Source organism: Dromiciops gliroides, chromosome 1 (genome assembly GCF_019393635.1).
Source record: "Dromiciops gliroides isolate mDroGli1 chromosome 1, mDroGli1.pri, whole genome shotgun sequence".
In the NCBI taxonomy this organism is placed as follows: Eukaryota; Metazoa; Chordata; class Mammalia; order Microbiotheria; family Microbiotheriidae; genus Dromiciops; species Dromiciops gliroides.
In genome coordinates this window covers 672840617-672858682 of record NC_057861.1, presented here as the reverse complement: position 1 = coordinate 672858682, position 18066 = coordinate 672840617, and the positions used below count along the sequence as shown (strand labels likewise).

General features: G+C 47.1%; 1 protein-coding gene across 1 annotated transcript in view; it reads left to right on the top strand.

The window, feature by feature from the left end:
- The window catches only part of CELSR3 (cadherin EGF LAG seven-pass G-type receptor 3), a 75594-nt gene that overhangs the window by 31805 nt on the left and 25723 nt on the right, over positions 1 to 18066 (top strand). Inside the window, 6 exon segments of the mRNA XM_043984976.1 lie at positions 3468 to 3498; positions 3500 to 3514; positions 3516 to 3585; positions 3798 to 3971; positions 4344 to 4559; positions 5247 to 6300. Of these exon segments, the coding sequence (XP_043840911.1) occupies positions 3468 to 3498; positions 3500 to 3514; positions 3516 to 3585; positions 3798 to 3971; positions 4344 to 4559; positions 5247 to 6300 (1560 nt within the window).

Here is an 18066-nt window from a genome sequence, read left to right as displayed (position 1 = left end):
AATAGCCAGCATTTGTATGGTACTTACTTTGTGCCAATAACTGTGCCCAATGCTCCATAATTATATCATTGAGGGGCAGCTAGATGGCGCAGTGGATAGAGCACTGGCCCTGGATTCAGGAGTACCTGAGTTCAAATCTGGCCTCAGACACTTAACACTTACTAGCTATGTGACCCTGGGCAAGTCAGTTAACCTCAATTTCCTCACTAAAAAACAAACAAACAAACAAAAATAATAATTCTATCATTGGATCCTCCCAATAACCCTGGGAGACAGCCATGCTGTTATCCCCATTTTTCAGATGAAGATACAGAGGCAGATGGGGGTTAAATACCTTGACTAGGGTCACTCAGCTAGTGGGTGTCTGAGGCCAGATTGGAACATAGGTCTTCCTGGCTCCAGGTCTAGTGGAGAATTTCAAGTTAAAGAAATAGGGACTGCACCACCCAGCTGGCATTTATATAGTACCTTATGATTTAAAAGTACTTTGCATGTGTTTATTTCATTTGATAATTTCCCTCTAAGGAAAGTAGTGTAAAGATCATCCCCATTTTATGGATTAGTAATCTGAGGCTCAGTTTAGGAAGTGATTTACCCAAGGTCACATAGTGACAGAACCAGGACTTAAACCCAAATTTTGACTCCAAGTTCCTATACTCTCTCCACATTAGTGTAGCTGCCTCCTACCAACAGTAGGAAGATGAGATCTGTACACAAGTAACTATGAATGTTAGAATATGTTTAACTGCACAACAGATGAAACAAAGGCTTAAGAGGTTCCAGTGAGAGGTTTCTCTTCTTGCTGGGGATAAGGTGGGGGTGGCGGTGATAGAATCAAAGAAGGCCTCATGAAGGTGGAAGCTCCTGAGCTGGGCCTTGAAGGAGGAGGATTTCAACAGAGATTGTGGGAGATTGGGAGTCAGATCACACCCTAGCCACAAGGCCTGATGGATACCAATGCACACAAGGTCAAAAAGCCAGAAGGAGGTTGGGCAACAGTGAGACGTAAAGCTGGGAAGATGGGACAAAACCAAATGATGGAAGGCTTTGGATTCCAGGATTGAGAACGGATATTTCAACAAGTAAGGCAGTGGGGAGTCAATGAAGTCTTTTGAGCAAGTCATCATGGTGCATTATAGTAATCACTTTGGCAAAGCTAGGGAGGATGGGCACAAGAGGAAGGAGACTGGAGGCAGGGAGTTAGCATTTCTCTGGGATGATGTTTTACTGCAAGAGAAAACCCAGCACAAGAGCAAGCATGTGCACACACACCTACACTCCCTCAACACCCCCCGCCCCCCCCCCACACTCTTCAAACCCTCTTAGCACTCCTTTCATTGGACTCCATTAAGTTTGATTCACCCTTGATTAGCCCCTTCTCTCCCAATCAGAGAACATTTCAGATCTCCAGTGGTGTGGGTGTGTTACACAGTCACATCCTACATAGGGCACACCTTTTTGTAAGGGAGGGGACAGCAAAGTAGAGTAAAGGTGTTTAGGGTCGGAGTGACCTGTATATTTTGTTAGCCATGGGAGAAGATTCTGTAGAGAGGAGAGATTAAAGATGCAGGAGAGGGCAGCTAGGTGGCGCAGTGGATAGAGCACCAGCCCTGGATTCAGGAGGACCTGAGTTCAAATCCAGCCTCAGACACTTTATACTTACTAGCTGTGTGATCCTAGGCAAGTCACTTAACTCCAATTGCCTCACCAAAAAAGAGGATGATTGAGGTCTCACCAGTAGATATAGACATGAAGACATAGAGACCAGAAGGCAGTGGTCAGCAGCATCAAATCCTCTTGGAAGTTGAAGGAAGATGAAGACTGAAAAAACACCATTGGAATGCTTGATTAGGAAGTCTAAAGAGAAAGGTTTACTGAAGAAAGCAATGGTAGGGATGGAAGCCAGACCAAGGGGGAGGAGGGGTGGGGTGGGGGGGCTGAGAAGAGAATAAGAGAATGGGTGCAATAGAATTCTATCCAAATCTGGCAGTCGAGGAAAGGAGAAAGAGAATTGCAACTTAATAGGATAACAAGCTCTTGAGGGAAGATTTTTTAGTTAAGGTTGGCTTGGACATGTTTGTAGGTAGAGGGAAAGGAACCAGTAGCTAGTGAGAGGGAGAGACTAGAGAAAGAGGGATAGAGCAAAGCCTGGAATGAGATGGGAAAGGATGGCACAAAATGGAGGGCTTAGCCTTGGGAGAAGGCTACCCACCTCCCTGAAACCAGAGCATGAAAGGAGAAAAGGGGAGACAGGACAGAGATGTACTGTATGATTTTCTCTTTTTTTTCTCTTCTCAATTACATGTAAATAAAAACCTTTAACATTCTTTTTTGACATTTTGAGTTCCCAGTTCTCTCCGTCCCTTCCCTCCTCCCTGAGAAGGCAACCAATTTGATATAGATTATACATGTGCAGTCATGCAAAACATTTCCACATTAGCCACATTGCAGAAGAAAACGCAGACCCAAAAACCCAAGAATAAAGAAAGCAAAAACAGTATGCTTCGATCTGCATTCAGACTCCATTAGTTCTTTCTCTGGAGGTGGAGAGCATTTTTGATCATGTGACATAGTAGTTTAGAGGAAGACTCAAGGGAGATGAAGGAGCTCACAGTGAGTGATTTTTTCAAACTTTTTTAGTAAGGGAGGAAGTAAGATTATCTGCTGAGAGGTATGGACAGTGAAGTTTCAGGCTCAAGGAAATAGGAGCAGGTTTGGAACAGTCTCTGTAGAGAATGATGGGCTTTCAGAAGTAAAAAAAGATTATTGTCGGGGCAGCTAGGTGGTGCAGTGGATAGAGCACCGGCCCTGGGGTCAGGAGGACCTGAGTTCAAATCCGACCTCAGACACTTAACACTTACTAGCTGTGTGACCCTGGGCAAGTCACTTAACCCCAATTGCCTCACTAAAAAAAAAAAAAAAAAGATTATTGTGCGATGACAAAGGCCCATCTGGCAGGAGTTTGGGGTCCAGTTCTGTGGACCACATTTCAGGAAGGATATGAGAAAGATTGTAGTGTGCCCAGAGGGAAACCTGCATGGTTGGGGGTCTGGAGAATATACTCTATGAGGGATACTTAAAAGACTTGGGGATGTGCTATTGTGTTTGCTTACATTCTCAACAGGTGGAGGAGGGGTGGGAGAGAGAGAATTTGGAACTCAAATTTTCTTTTTAAATGTTAAAAATAAATAAATGGGGACAGCTAGGTGGCGCAGTGGATAGAGCACTGGCCCCTGTCTCTGGAATGGAGACAGTGATTTTTCTGATGTAGGGAGGTTGGATAACCACTTATAATGAGTGTTGAGGAAGAGATTCCTACTCAAATGGGATGGAGAAGATGCCCTTGAAGGGTCCTTCCAGCCCTGAGGTTAATCTGGGATTCTCTGATAAGGTCTTTGCTAAATAGATGAGAAATATTTAAAACAATGTATAAACAAGGCCACCCTGACTTGTCATGTCTCTTCTAGGGAGAATGTTTTGGCAAAACATGGCTCAGCCTGCTGATCACACTGACCAGGAGCCTCCTGGCCCACGGTGGGCCCACAGACCTGGATGTGGCCATGTTCCATCGGGACGCTGGGGGAGGTAGGGCTTTGGGGAGTGGTTGGTTCAGGAAGCACCTTGTAATTAGTATTCAGCTAGCAGATGCAGGCCTGAGAGAGCCCAAGCATGACTGGGAATGCCATTTTTTCTGTCTTCCTCGTATCCCTGACCAGTTCCCTCTTACTCCTGGATCTTCCAAGTCTGTTCTAGCCCCTGTTCTCAATTAGTCACTTCTGACATCCACTGTCCCGCAGGCATGGACTCAGACTCAGACAGTGACCTGTCCCTGGAGGAAGACCGCAGCTTGTCCATCCCATCCTCAGAAAGTGAGGATAACGTCCGGCCCCGTGGCCGATTCCAGCACCCTCTTCGACGGGCGGCCCACAGTGAACGGCTTCTCACTCACCCAGCCAGCAGCACTCCCAAAGGTGACCCCAGTGACTCCCAAACACTTCCCACATGGCTTCCCAAAGATAATATTATTGGCTCCCACATGCTCTCATAGAACCCTCTAAACTCCCCCAAATGATTATAATAACAAGCAATTTACTAGTCCTAGTTCTCCTCTCCTAGGCGCCCCCTCCCCTTCTCCTTCATCCCCCCACCCCCTGTCAAGCCCTGCTACTATTGGTAGAATTTTTATGTGGCCTCTATGGATCCATGACCTTTCTCCATGTAGGACCATTCTTCTTCTTCTCTGGTTTGGATTCCCTTAGCTGAGTTCTATTCATGGCTTGGGGGACCTGTTAGGGGTCATAAGGAAGTTTTGGTCAGAGTGTAACCCAAATCCCCACCTGCAGATGTGGACGGTAACGACCTACTGTCCTACTGGCCGGCCCTGGGGGATTGTGAGGTGCACCCCTGCTCCCTGCAGACCTGGGGATCTGAGCGTCGACTTGGGCTGGATACCAGCAAGGATGCGGCCAACAATAACCAGACTGAACTGGCACTAACCAGTGGGGATGAGAACACAATCAGCCACACCCAGCTCAGCCACACCCAGCGACAGAGGAAAGGTAAGAGTATTAAAGAGCTCATTAGACTAACCTTCATTAACCCTCCCATCTTTCCCTTGGGAATCATCTTCCTACCAGATCCATTTACTGTGACCCATAGGCCCTTCTCCAGACCTCCTATATCCTGTCTACCTCAGGATTCCTTCAGATTGCTTCCAAGGTTTGTCCCTGGTGCTCTTCCAAAGTCTTTCCCCATGGGGAGCACTCCCTCAGATTCCCCCCCAACTCCAACACACATGCCCTTACACTCTCTTAGTAACAACCCTCCCTCTTGAGATCAGCTCCCAAAGCCAGCTAGAAGTGCTCTTCTTGAGATTTCTTAGATTTGACTCTTCCCTTAGAATCCTTGGATCCTCTCATCCCAAACTCTCCCCCTAGAGTTCCCTGGAATTCCCCTTAAAATCATCTCCTTGGAGTCCCAGGCTTCCCCCTCCCCATAGTACCCTGATACTTTCCTTGGAAACCTACTAGATGTCCCCCTAAAGATGCTTGGGATTGTCATAGTGCCTCTGAAATCTCTTTTCCCATTCCCTGAAAGTGCCTTCTCCCAGGTTGCCTTAGAGGGGATGCTGGACATCCAGACATCCATCCCCGGAAGTGGCTTTCTGGGCCCAGCCCTGTTGTCCCTTTGGTATTCATGCTTCCTCACCCCCAGCCACCACTAGCTTATACCCTTTCCACCTGCAGGTATACTGAAGAACCGCCTGCAATACCCATTGGCTCTACATGGGCTTCCTTCTGCCAGTGCTCGAGGGGCTCCTGAGCTGGCCTGGTACCGGTCCTCTACCTTGGGCCACCGGGCAGTACCGGCTGCCTCCTATGGCCGCATCTACTCTGGCACAGGTAGCCTCTCCCAGCCAGCTAGTCGCTACTCTTCTCGGGAACAGTTGGATCTGCTGCTTCGTCGGCAGATGTCTCGAGAACAGCTGGAGGAGGCCACCCCTCTTCCCATGTACTCCACTAGCCGCCATGGCTCCCGGGAACAGCTGGAGAGGGTCTCTAGCTGTCATAGCTCTCGGGAACACCTGGAAACCATCCCTAGCCGCCATGCCTCCCGGGAGCATCTGGAGTCCATTCCCAGTCGCCATGGCTCCCGGGAACATCTGGAGACCATTCTCAGTCGCCATGGCTCCCGGGAACATCTGGAGAGCTCCAATAGCCGACATGGCTCCTGGGAACATCTAGAAGCCTGTCTTGGAGGCCCAGAGCCAAGGTTCCGGGGGAGCACACTGCCTCGCAGGCAGCCACCCAGGGACCATCTCGATTCCCTGGCCACCCGGTTTGGTTCCCGGGAGCCCCTGGACTCTGGGGCATCTCAGGAGTGGCCAAGCCCACTGCCCCACCTCAGGGGCTCCAGAGACCAGCTCTTGCCTACAAGTCAGAGGTCCCGGGAACAGCTGGATTGCTTAGCTAGAAGCTCAAACTCTCCAGAACAGCTGGACATGAGGCCCTGTCGGCATCCATCAAGGGAGAACCTGGAACCCCTCTCTAGGCAGCTCCTGTCAAGGGAGAATGTGGCGGCCTGTCCAAGCAGGCCCCCTTCCACTGAACAGTTAGACATCCTCTCCTCCATTCTGGCCTCCTTCAACTCCTCTGCTCTCTCCTCCTCTGTGCAGTCCTCCAGCACGCCTTCAGGCCCTCACACCACCGCTACGCCTTCTGCCACAGCCTCAGTACCAGGGCACTCCACACCTCGCTCAGCTACATCCCATAGTATCTCAGAGTTGTCACCAGACTCAGAGTAAGTAGGGGACCAAGAGCCATTGAAACCACTGTGTGCATCTGTCCAATCACTCAGCCATCCACCCACTGTCCCATCCCTCCCTCCAAAAGGTATTTATGGATCGATAACCTGCTATATGCATATATGCCCTGGTCAAGCCCAAGCATCAATGCTGCCACCAGGGAAACAGAGGTGAATGAGAAGTGATCCTTGGGACCTTAGCAGGACAGATAAGACACACACTTGAAAAGTTAACTGACAACATAAGCTGATTTACACTATGATCCAGTAAAAATGATGCACTGGCAGTTGTGTGAAGGTTGGGTCAGAGAGAGGAGAGACCAGAAGCAAGGAAACTGACTAAGCTATTACAGTGGTCCCCAAACCAGGATGGCAGCAGTGGGGGTGGAGGAGAGAGGCGAATCACTCATGCTTGCTTTGTGGACAAGATGGCAGAATGCTAGATGATACTTTTAGGTACACATGGAACAGGATGTGCATCTCCAGATCCAAAGCATGGTGTCTATGACAACCTGAAAGGTTTCAAGCTGCATACCCTGGGAATCTATGCTTGGCCCCATACCACTTAACATCTTTGTTAGTGGATTGAATATAGGCACAGATGGCGTGCTTATCAGATTCATAGATGACAGAAAGCTGGTGTAGGGGTAGCTAACATGTTGGAGGACATATTTACAACTCAAAAAACTCTTGAAATCTAATGGGGTGGGATGTAGTGAGCTTAAAGCTCCATGGGAAACAACAGTGAGACAAGGCAATCCAGCAAGCTGCATGAAGATCCATAGAGTGTCCAGATTGAGGGAGGGGGCTCTTTCATGTCTTGCCCTTTTCAGGCCCGTCTAGTGAGGTGCATTCAGAGCTGGGCACCACATTTTAGGAAGGACATTGAACAAATTAACTGTGTGAACAACCCGCCTGGAGCCTGTCCTGAGTACAATAACCCAGGAGGGTGAAAGGCCCTGAGGTATTGATTATATGAGGAGAATTAGTTGGATGAAGTTGGGATGTTTAGCTTTGAGTAAAGCAGGCATACTTGGGAATGGATAAGCTGCCTTCCAGGATTTGGAAGGCTGTTGTGCAAAAAAGGGATTGGACTTTCTCTCCTTGTCCCCAGAAAGAACCATGAGTAATAAGGGAGAAGTTACAAAGAGGCAGATTTAAGCCCAATGCAGGACAAAACTTGTTAAAAATCAGGGCCACGAAAAGTGGAATGGGCTACTTTAAGAGGTAGTGGGCTTACTCTGTGGATGCCTTCAAGAGAAAACTAGTTGACGACTTCTTGGGGAAGCTGCAGAGTGATTCTAGGTCAGGTAGAGATTGGACAGAATGGCCCCTCCAGTCTCTTCCAGCAATGAGATTCTGTGATTCTATGAGAATTGTTGTTTAGCCCCAAAGGACAATGACTAGGTGTTGTTAAGGGATGGGAGGGGCATGGTTCAATTCATTAGAAGGACCAACTTTCTAAGGGCAGCTAGGTGCTGCAGTGGATAGAGCACCTGCCCTGGAGTCAGGAGGACCTAAGCTCAAATCTGGCCTCAGACACTTAACACTTACTAGCTGTGTGACCCTAGGCAAGTCACTTAACCTCAGTTGCCTCACTTAAAAAAAAAAAAAGACCAACTTTCTAATAATCATAGATGTCCAAAAGGAGAATGCACAGCCTTGGGAGCAGGGGGGCTCCCCTCCTCTCATTGGAGGTCTTTTAAGTGAAGATTAGGCATAGAGATGATTTCTGCTCAGCAGCCATTGAGACTGGACCCCCTCTGAAGTCCCTGTCTTTTCTGGTTTCATAATTGTAGGGGCAGCTAGGTAGCACAGTAGATAGAGCACCGGTCCTGGAGTCAGGTGTACCTGAGTTCAAATCTGGCCTCAGACACTTAACACTTACTAGCTGTGTGACCCTGGGCAAGTCACTTAACCCCAATTACCTCACTAAAAAAAAAAACAAACCAAAAAACATAATTGTAGGGGATATTTTGGAGGTATCATAGCTAGGACCTGGCAACTACTCAACATAGGAGGTAAGGGAGAGACAGAAGAGGCGGGGATAACTTGGGGATTATTTCAGGCCTGGGTGATTAGAAGGAAGGAAGTATCCCTGCCAGGAATGAGAAAGCTGAGAGGAGGAGCATGTTCAGGGGAATGAGTTCCAGTGAAGGCATGTTGAGTGCAGAGGAACATTGTCATGGTAGGGTCATGATAGAGTAAGTGTCAAGTGCTTTTCAGACCTTAAATGTTGCTATTATCCGAAGGCAGTTGGCAACGCGGGCCTGGAACTCAGAAGAGCAGGATGGCAGACATTATGTTTGGGAGCAATCTCTACTGAGGGGATACTTTCACCTCCCCAGGTGAATTGATGAGGTCATCAGGAGAGAGTCTAGAGAAAGGAGAGAAGAGGGATCCAAAGCAGAGCTGGGAGTGCTCTCAAAAATGGGAGGTGTATATTGGTGAGGGTACAGAGCGGAGGGACAGAGCATGACAAGGTCCATGTTAGAAGAGAAGAGAGGTTAGAGAAGGCCCCTAGTGTGGCTGGGGAGCAAAAAGCAAGCTGACCAACCTTTGTCTCCTTGCTGGTGACTTTGTTAGTCAACCTGACTTTCCACTGACCTCATTCTTTAGATATAATTTTATTTTTCAATTAACAGGCTCCCCCCTATTTCTGCATCCCCTCTCCCCGCTATTGGACAAAAACCAAAAAGAAAGAAAGAAAGAAAAGGAAGCCCCTCAAAACAAATATGCACAATTGAAGCAAATTTGGCTGTGTCCAAAAATGCGTGCTTCATCCTGCATTTTGAGTCCCTCACCTGTCTGCCAGGAGCGGGTAGCATGCCAAATCTTTGGTTTGCTGGAATTGTGGTTTATCCTTTCATCAAACAGACTTCTCAAATCTTTCTTCTTTTTTAAAATTCAATTTGATTTGATTTTCAGCTACAAATTCTCTCCCCCTCCATTGAGAAAGCAAGGAAAACAAAACCCGTTAGAAACATATAGTTAAACAAAATGGATCAAGTCTCTCAGAGTTGTTTTTCTTTCTAGTGTTGTTACTGTATAAATTGCTCTGGTTCTGCTCACTTCATTCTGCATTAGTTCATACAGGTCTTCCTAGTTTCCTAGGAAACTGTCCATTTCACCATTTCTTGGGCTTAGTATTTCATCACATTCCTGTGCCATTAATTTGTTTATCCGCTTTCCCATAAGTCTTCCTCCCAACTTCTGACATTCATCGATGACCTTTGCTTGATCACTTATGACTTATGACCTTTGATCCCTGGGAAATGTCTAACCTTTTTTCACCTTTTTGACTTCTATCCTTTGCAGAGTCACCAGAAGTGAAGGCCACTCCTGAAAAGCAGATGCTGGCAGAGGAGGAGGAAAGGAGCAGGAGGGGCTTTGGAAGGAGGCACAGATGGGCATCTCCAACACACGTTTGGGGTTTCTCCTGTCTCCCAGCCCTGGAGTAGACAGAGGAGAGTCTGGGGTGCCAGGATCCCTTGCCCCTAGACCCACTCGATTGTGAGAGAGGGGCTCCCACTGGCCCGTCCCAAACTGGATCTTCCTTTCTGTAACACTTGGGCACTGTGTGTGCATGAGTGTGCATGCGAGTGCGTGTTTGGGGAGGGGCCAGGGCCTGGGAGGACTTTTATATATTTTGTACCTTTGTAATCAGAGAGAAAGATGTCTATCCTTATTTTTAAGCTTTCCTGGGCTAGGTTGAGCTGGTCTGGTCTGGGGAAAAGGGGTTGGGTTAGGACAGAGTGAGGAGCTAGCAGGGTCTGTGGTCTCCCTCCATCCATTGCTAAAATTCCATTGACCCCTCATCTTTCTGCATTTAGCCCCCTCTTTCTGTCCCCCGGCACCAGTGTTCCTTTCTTCAGCCCCATCAGTCTTTTCCCTTTTCCCTTACCCCCTGTTAAGTTCTCTACATACCCTTCTTCCAAGCTCTACCATACCATAGGATCATCATGGAACTGGGAAGGACCTTAGACATCATCTAATCCTACCCCCAGCCCTATTTTATGGAGAGGGAAAGTGATTTGCTTCAGATCTCACAGCTTGGTTACATGGCGGCAAGAGTCAGAATTTGGACCCATATCTTCTGGCCGTCAATCCAGGGCTCTTTCCATTATACTCTTCTCCTGCTACCCCCCCCCTCCAGCCCTTGTGGGGGGGGGGCTCTCCCTTTCCTCTTCAGGGTCTTCCCTGGAGGTGGGGCCCCTGCGAAGGAAGCCCCTGCCTTCAGCCTTTTTTCTCTCATCTTAGAAACTGGTGGGATGAGGTGGGCAGCCTTTCTCTCCCCCATCTCTCATGTGTGCTGTTGTTCATGAGATTTTTATTTGTACCATTAGCTTCCTATTTTGTTTTCCTCTCTGGTGGCCTGAGAGCCAAACTCCTCCTGAGGGGAATATGGACTCTAGAGCCTGCTCTTTCCCAGGACAGAGGTTGTGGGGGGATGGTTCCTTCCTGGGCTGAGGAGAAGCCTCAGTCCTTTCTCATACCTGAGCCTGACAGGGCTGGGGAGAACTTTTCTCTCCTGCCCCAGGACCCCAAGTCCTGGCCTTCAGGTTAGGGTGGAGCACGTCCCCAGACTCAGCTTGGGGAGGGGGTGCTAACCACAGACCACCCCCAGGCCCCATCCTAAGCTACATGTATGTATGTATTGTGGAGTCACCCTAACCCCCATCCCCACCATTTACTGCCTTATAACCCTCCGGGCCCAAGCGGAGTTCAATATTTATTCAAGCAGCAGACATAATGTTTACAGAGCAAGGCTTGCCTTCCTCCATTGTTGGGGGGTGGGGGGGGGAGGGCTCTACCCCCTTGGGGGAGGGGATGCCAGGCCTTTATTCAGATACATTCCATGGTATCCTCCTGTCCCCCAGGATGGCCCAGGCTGGGATTGACCCCTACACTCTGAAACTGGAGAGGAGGGAGGTAGTGATTCTTCCCTCCCCCCCCTTATGGATGATAGGGAAAGGATGAATAGCCTAGGATGGGGCGGTTTGATTTTTCTCAGTCCCCTACACACACCCCTCTGCCCGGCTGTTTATGGTTGGATGGGGGTACAAACTGGGGACTACTACCTCCCCCAACTATGTTTACAGGAAATCCCTCAGGCTTAGTCCTCTGGTGACTCAGTTCTTCCTGTCTTTTATGTTTTCTTAAAAAGAGGAAACATGCTTGTTAGGGCTTCTTTCATAACATGGTGGTTTTTTGGTTTTGTTTACAGTATGGGATTTTGGACTTTTGGGACTTTGTTTACGTTATGCATCTATGGGACTTTGTTTATGGAACTTTGAAATTTTTTTACTTTGTTTACTGTTAAGGTTTTTGCATTTTGTTACTTTGTTTACAACTTAGATTTTTGGACTTCAGGTTACTTTGTTTACAGTTGAGGGAGGGAGGGGAGGGGAAGACATAAGGGATTGGGAAGAACAAAATGTGAGGATCCCCAGTTTAGATCTCAAGCTGGGGCTCTGTACTACCCCCTTCCCCTAAATTTCTGTCAGCCCAAAGGTCATTCATTCTCCCTTGCTTCCATACACCACTGAAAAGGCCCCAGTGCATTTGTACCCCTGGCTCATGGGGAATAAGGTGTCTTTGTCTTTAGAGGAAGGAGGCTCTCAGCCTCCTACTTGAATAGGACAGTGCGAAATTGGTGGGGGTGGGGTGGGGGGAAACACCATTTGCCAAGGAGATTAAAAATTCTGTCACCTGTGAGTGCCAAATCCCCCTTCCAGCCACATTCCTGGTCACCCATTCACCTCACCTTGTTGCTCCCCCACGTCAGTGCTGATTGTATCCTAGATTGGATTGGGGGAACCAGGTCTGATCGATCCCTCGGAGAAAGTATGATTCTGGGCTGGAATCATGGAATCCAACTGTCTCATGTTATGGTGGGGGGCAGGGAGGGGAAATATTCAGAGTGGTTAAATGACTTCTCTGAGTTCACAGCTAAGAAGTGGCAGAGCTGGGGCTCAAATCCCAAGTTAACGCTCTTTCCACTACACCATCCTGCCCCCTGGACTGTCCTTCCATGTCTCGGATTCTGTAGACAGCCACAGAAAGGGGAGGCTGTTTCCCTCTCCTGCTCCCCCAGCAGCCACTTCCCTATCTGTATAAATTGTGAAAGCCCGGGGAGGGGGTTGGGAATAAACTTCTCTAGAAAACAGCTTCAGCCTCCATCTGTCCTGAGGAGAGAAAAGGGGAGGGTGGGTAAGGGTGCTGGGAGATTTCTAACCATAGTGTTAAGATGTGTTAAGCCAGGGGGAACCTGGCTTCTGTGAGCGATGGGCTTGAAGCAGGACTTCCCTCCTGAAGGAATCCTGAACTATTTTTAGCTTCATTCCTCACCCCACCCCCACCTCAGAAAACCCCAGTCCAGGCTTCAGCCAAGCTACCTTTCCTGGGTTGGATTTTACCCTTCAGTCTTTTACATCTGATAACATAATCTCTACTACTTTTCTCCTTTTATGTCTTTAGTCACTGGGCAATAGACTAACAACTAGAGACCTTAGAGATTTTCTAGCCTAAACCTCTCATTGCACAGGGGAAGACTCTGAAGCCCAAACCAGCTGAATTGCCTGATGTCACAATTAGAACTCACATCCGGATGATCTGACTCCAAACTCAATACTTTTTCCTTTAGTTTTTGTAAAAGCATTAGAAAACTTGCTCATCAAATTTGTAGATGATACAAAGCTGGAAGGTACATTTGGAATCATGGAATTGGACTTGCAGAGAAGGAGCCTTCAAGAGAATTTCTTCTAACTCTAACGTTATAGATGGGGGAGCTGGGAGCCCAGAGAGGGTAACTGATTTGCCTAAGATCACATACTGAGTTAGTAGCAACTTCAGCATTAGAACCCAGGTCTCTTGTCTCCAGGGTTCTTTCCACTACACTGTGACATTCAGAATCAAGGTCTAGTGAATAAACAGGGTGATAAAGGATACCAGAATTGGGATCCAAAAATATTGCAACAGGTTGGAACCATAGGGTGAATCTAAGAAAAGTATATTTAATTGGGATAAATGTAAATTATTATTGGCTTTTGTTTTTGTGGGGCAATGGGGGTTAAGTGACTTGCCCCCGGTCACACAGCTAGTAAGTGTCAAGTGTCTGAGGCTGGAGTTGAACTCAGGTACTCCTGAATCCAGGGCTGGTGCTCTATCCACTGCACCACCTAGCTGCCCAATTATTGGCTTTTTTAAAAAGTCAGTTTAAAAAAATCTAGCAGCTAGACAGCATTTCATGTGACTAAGATTTGAGCATTTTAATAATGAACTAACCCTTGCTTGTGACACAAAAGGTATACTTCAGGGACCTCTAAACTTCTCTTTGCCCCTACCTGGTAGAGTCTGGAAATGTCAGTAACACTTCTCCATTAATGGCACAAGGTCCCCTTGAAAGCACTGAGGCTCATAAAGCATCAAACATAGAACGGGTTCTAATTATGCAGTAAAGGATACAGAAAGGACTTAGAGCTGAGTGTTGCCTTTACAGAGGCAAGAATACTCCTTTTCTTCACTCTAGAGATCTGTACAATTCCAATAGGGGTTTCTCCTATTTAGGTCTCCTTCCATAGTTGCTCCTTGGTTATTCTCCCCCAAGAGATGGTCCCAATGCTCCTAACAGCTGATTTGTGGGGAAGATACTTGGGTTTTAGGCTGCCAGTGTCAAGGTTCCAGGCTATTTCCTCCTCTGTTTATAAAGGGTCCCAATGCCCTATCCTACCAACAAAAGACCTCATGGAAGCTGTGTGAATCATTACCTTTTATGTGCCCTGCTCAAGTCAGAGTCTCCCATTCCTGGTTGAGTCAGGGTGAAGTCATTTCACTTATCTCCCACTTCCAGCTTCAGTACCTTCTCCTGAATCTTGGGGACATTAAAAGGATATTCCATTTGCCCTTATACTCCTGTCTTTCTTTGAGGCAGCTGGCTGGCTCACACAAATTAGCCTGGGGCAGTTTCAATAAAGCACTGGAAAAAAGATGGGGAACCTCATCCAAAATTGTTTTGATGGTCCATGGCACATCATGGTCCTAAGATAGCTCTCAAACTTCCTCCAGGGCTGAGGGCCTTAGAAACACTGGTTATAATGACACATTCATAATTTCATCACTGGGGAAAAGAATCATCTTTTTTTTACACTCTCTTCTTCAGGATGAATTATCAAGACAAGGGTAGCAAATTGCTTTTCCAGGCCTGCACTTCCCTCCGTCCCTTTCCATCATGCCCAATGGGCAATATTTCTCTTCACTACACCCACCATGTTTAAAAATGCTGGGGAGAGTGGTATCTCCCTTAGCACCTTTTTTCCTTGCACATCATTTCATTTTCAGTATTTTTGGAGGGACTCAGCTAGTAATATTAGCAATTTTTCCTGTAATTGACATTCACTTGAAAATTATATGAATATAAAAAGTCTATGAGAATAAGAACAATGCAAATAATGTTACTGTCAAATTTTAGATGGATTCCTCAGATAATTTGACTAAATATAATCCTGGGATTGTCACGAAAGTAGGGGTAAGAGGCTGTGTCTTGGGCTTGTAATATGACATGGCAGTCAAAAGACTACGGTTGTATCAAATGAAGTGTGGAGTCTGGGGTGGCCAAGGCCGTGGTCCTGCAGTTTTCTGTTCTAGCCAGATCACCTGTGGAGTATCACATTCAGTTCTGGCTGCCCCACTTTAGGAAGGAAATGACCAAATTTGAGCTTGTGCAGAACAAGGTGACCAGGATGGAGTGGGGGTGCAGGGTTGGATTGAAGACCCTGTTCTATAAGGATCCATTGAAAGATGCAGTTTATGCTGCAGAGAAGACTGGCATGACACTGTAGCCATCTTCAAATACCTGAAGGGCTGGTCATGGGGAGGAGGAATTTGGCTACTTCTACTCTGCCCTGGAAGGTAGGAGGAAGGGCCATGTGGGGGGAGGGGAAGTAACACAAGGCAGATTTTGTCTTCATATAAGGAAGCATTTCTATCTAAAACTTTCCCAACAGTGGAAGATACTGTGTAGGTAAATTGTAAACTTCCTTTGCAGGAGGCCCTTTCTAGTGCCCTTTAGCTAAGCTAAATCTCTTTTTGGAGATTACCTCCTATCTAATCCCATGTATATCTTGTCATTTACATATTTTACCCCTCATTGAAATGTAAATTGTTTACCGGGAACACAGAAAGACTTCTTGCACATAGTAAACATAATAATTACTTTTAAATTTATTGATTGGACATGTTCAAGCTTAGGCTAGAGAGCCGTTTACATTTCCTCTTCAAAGTTTTACGGGTTGCCAGGTGGCAGGATTTGGTTTGGAGGGCCCTTTCAATTTAGATGTTTTGATTTCTCATCCTATATCCAGTCCTGAGATCTGAAATGAGTTGAAAGGCTGCAATCTTTGATTAGCTGAAGAGCTCTTTGTTTCCATATTGCCCCTGCAGTAACCCTGGATACCCTAACCTCTTATTCCAACTGGTTCTGTCAACCCTGATTTTCCTTCAGCCTTTCCTTCTACTATCATTCCCATCTCCACACACAGGGGTTAGTGCTAAGAAGCTGAATATTGTATACCCAACCACTGGATAAAAGCAAGAGGAGGAGGGGGCCTTCTGAAAACATTGCAAGGGGAAAAGTGTGGGTATTCCAAGTCCCTAGGGTCACAGATTTATACCCTATCTCTGCCTCTAGGAATAGGCAGAAGATAGGGCGTTGGCCAGAGGACCTGGGGCCTGGCCAAGAGGCAACACCCATTCCATGAACATTGCTGACCTTACCTGTACTCCGCAAATCAACCTCCTGCCCTTCCTTTCTTTCCCTAGGGTAACTCTGGTCTGAATTCCCACCCCTAGAGACACTGGCAAATTTATCCCTCAGAGATCTAGGACCCCTTCCCCTGATCAGGTTTGGCCTAGATGCCTCTGTTCTGATCTGGCTGCAGCTATAACTGTAGCTCTAGGCCAAGAGGCCTGATGGTGACTGATTGACTACCTAGCTCCATGCCTCATCTGACTGGCAAGGCTTGGCCTGGGAATGATCTCTTCTGCTCTCCTTATTTAGGCCAAATTCTCATGGAGCTGTGGGGCAGGGGGTAGAGAAGGCTGTTTCTAATCAATCATAGAATATCAGAATTAGAAAGGATTTTAAAGATAATCTAGGCTATTCCACATGTTTACAGAAGAAGAAACTAGTGCAGTGTCTGGGGGCAACCTCCCAGCATTACTCACAAGGAAATTTGATGGTTACTTCAGGTTCATGGCACTACTTTTTGTGGGTCTGTAGCCCCTGAAATTAGTTAATAAACTCCCACTAAGGCGTTTACCTAGGCAAGCAGCTAGGTGGTGGGGTGTGGGAGCTGATGGATCTGAAGCTAGGAAGACCTCAGCTCAGACCTGGCAAGAGGCCTTTAAAAAACTGTGGGACCCTGGGCAAGTCACCTAATAGCAAGTAAATAACCTCTGTCTGCCTCAGTTTCTTCATCTGTAAAATGGGGATAACAATAGCATCTACTTCCCCAGGTGGTTGTGAGAATAAAATGTGAAGATATTTGTAAAGCCTTTTGCAAATAACTTATATCATTATTACCCCAGATATTAATGTGGTGGCCAGGGGACACGATTAATTCAAAGCCCAGGCACTTAGCAAAATTGCATAGCAAGAAAAGTAGCAATGAAATATGTCTCCCATAAATCTAGGGGCCTATAATACACATTGCATCAGTGGAAAGAATGCACACCCATGGGGAACACTCAACAAAGGGAACAGGGTGTGTGTGGGTGTGTGCGAATATAGGGAGGGAAAATGAGGTCAAGGTGTCCCTGTATCCAGCCCTCTAACAATGCCCAAATGTCTCTCAAGATTGTTGCTGCACTGTGCTCACCAGGAGCTGCTGGTCTCTGGTCTCCACTGAACATGTGATGATCTGCCAGCTGCTGCTCTGTTGGACTACTGTGCACTATCTCTTTCAATGGGGAGAGTGGGAGCTGTCCTACTTTCTTAGTTTAAAGCCTAAAGGGGAGGCTTTTCTCTGGCTCTTTTGGAAAAGGCAGAACTTTTGCCCCAGAACCAGCAGAATGCCTCCCCTTGTCTTGTTCCCTCAGTCCTGGCTACTGAGGCCCCTCATGTTCTTGGCAGGAGAACCTCAGCCACAAACTGCTGAGCTCTAGCACAAACAGCCCACTCCTGGGCTTACTCTTTCCTTTGAATGTCTCTTCCCAGTTAGGAACTTGAAGCCCTCATCCAGCTACCTTTTCCTAGTTAATAGTGAATATTCTGGGGGCAGCTAGGTGGCGCAGTGGATAGAGCACCAGCCCTGGAGTCAGGAGTACCTGAGTTCAAATCTGGCCTCAGACACTTAACACTTACTAGCTGTGTGACTCTGGGCAAGTCGCTTAACCCCAATTGCCTCACTAAAAAAAAATTAAATTAAATTAAAAAAAAATAGTGAATATTCTATTCATGTCACAATCTTCACAGTTCCAGTAATGGCTATTTCCCCAGTAATTACCAAACAGTTCTTAAATTGGGGATTCCTGTTTGTTCAAACCCTGAGTCTCTTCTTCCAAGCAGATAAGTGAGTGGAGAAAAGCACCAAGAGGAATCACTAAGCCCGGGGGGACAATTTTCTCTGCAGCAGGGTTTAACCTACCAGCTAAGCTGCATTCCTAGCCTAGCCTCTACATTCCAACAGCCAAAGTCTGAAAAGGACATTTTCGAAGGTCATCCAGCTGACCAATGCTAGAGTCTGGACCAGACCCCAGGGCTCC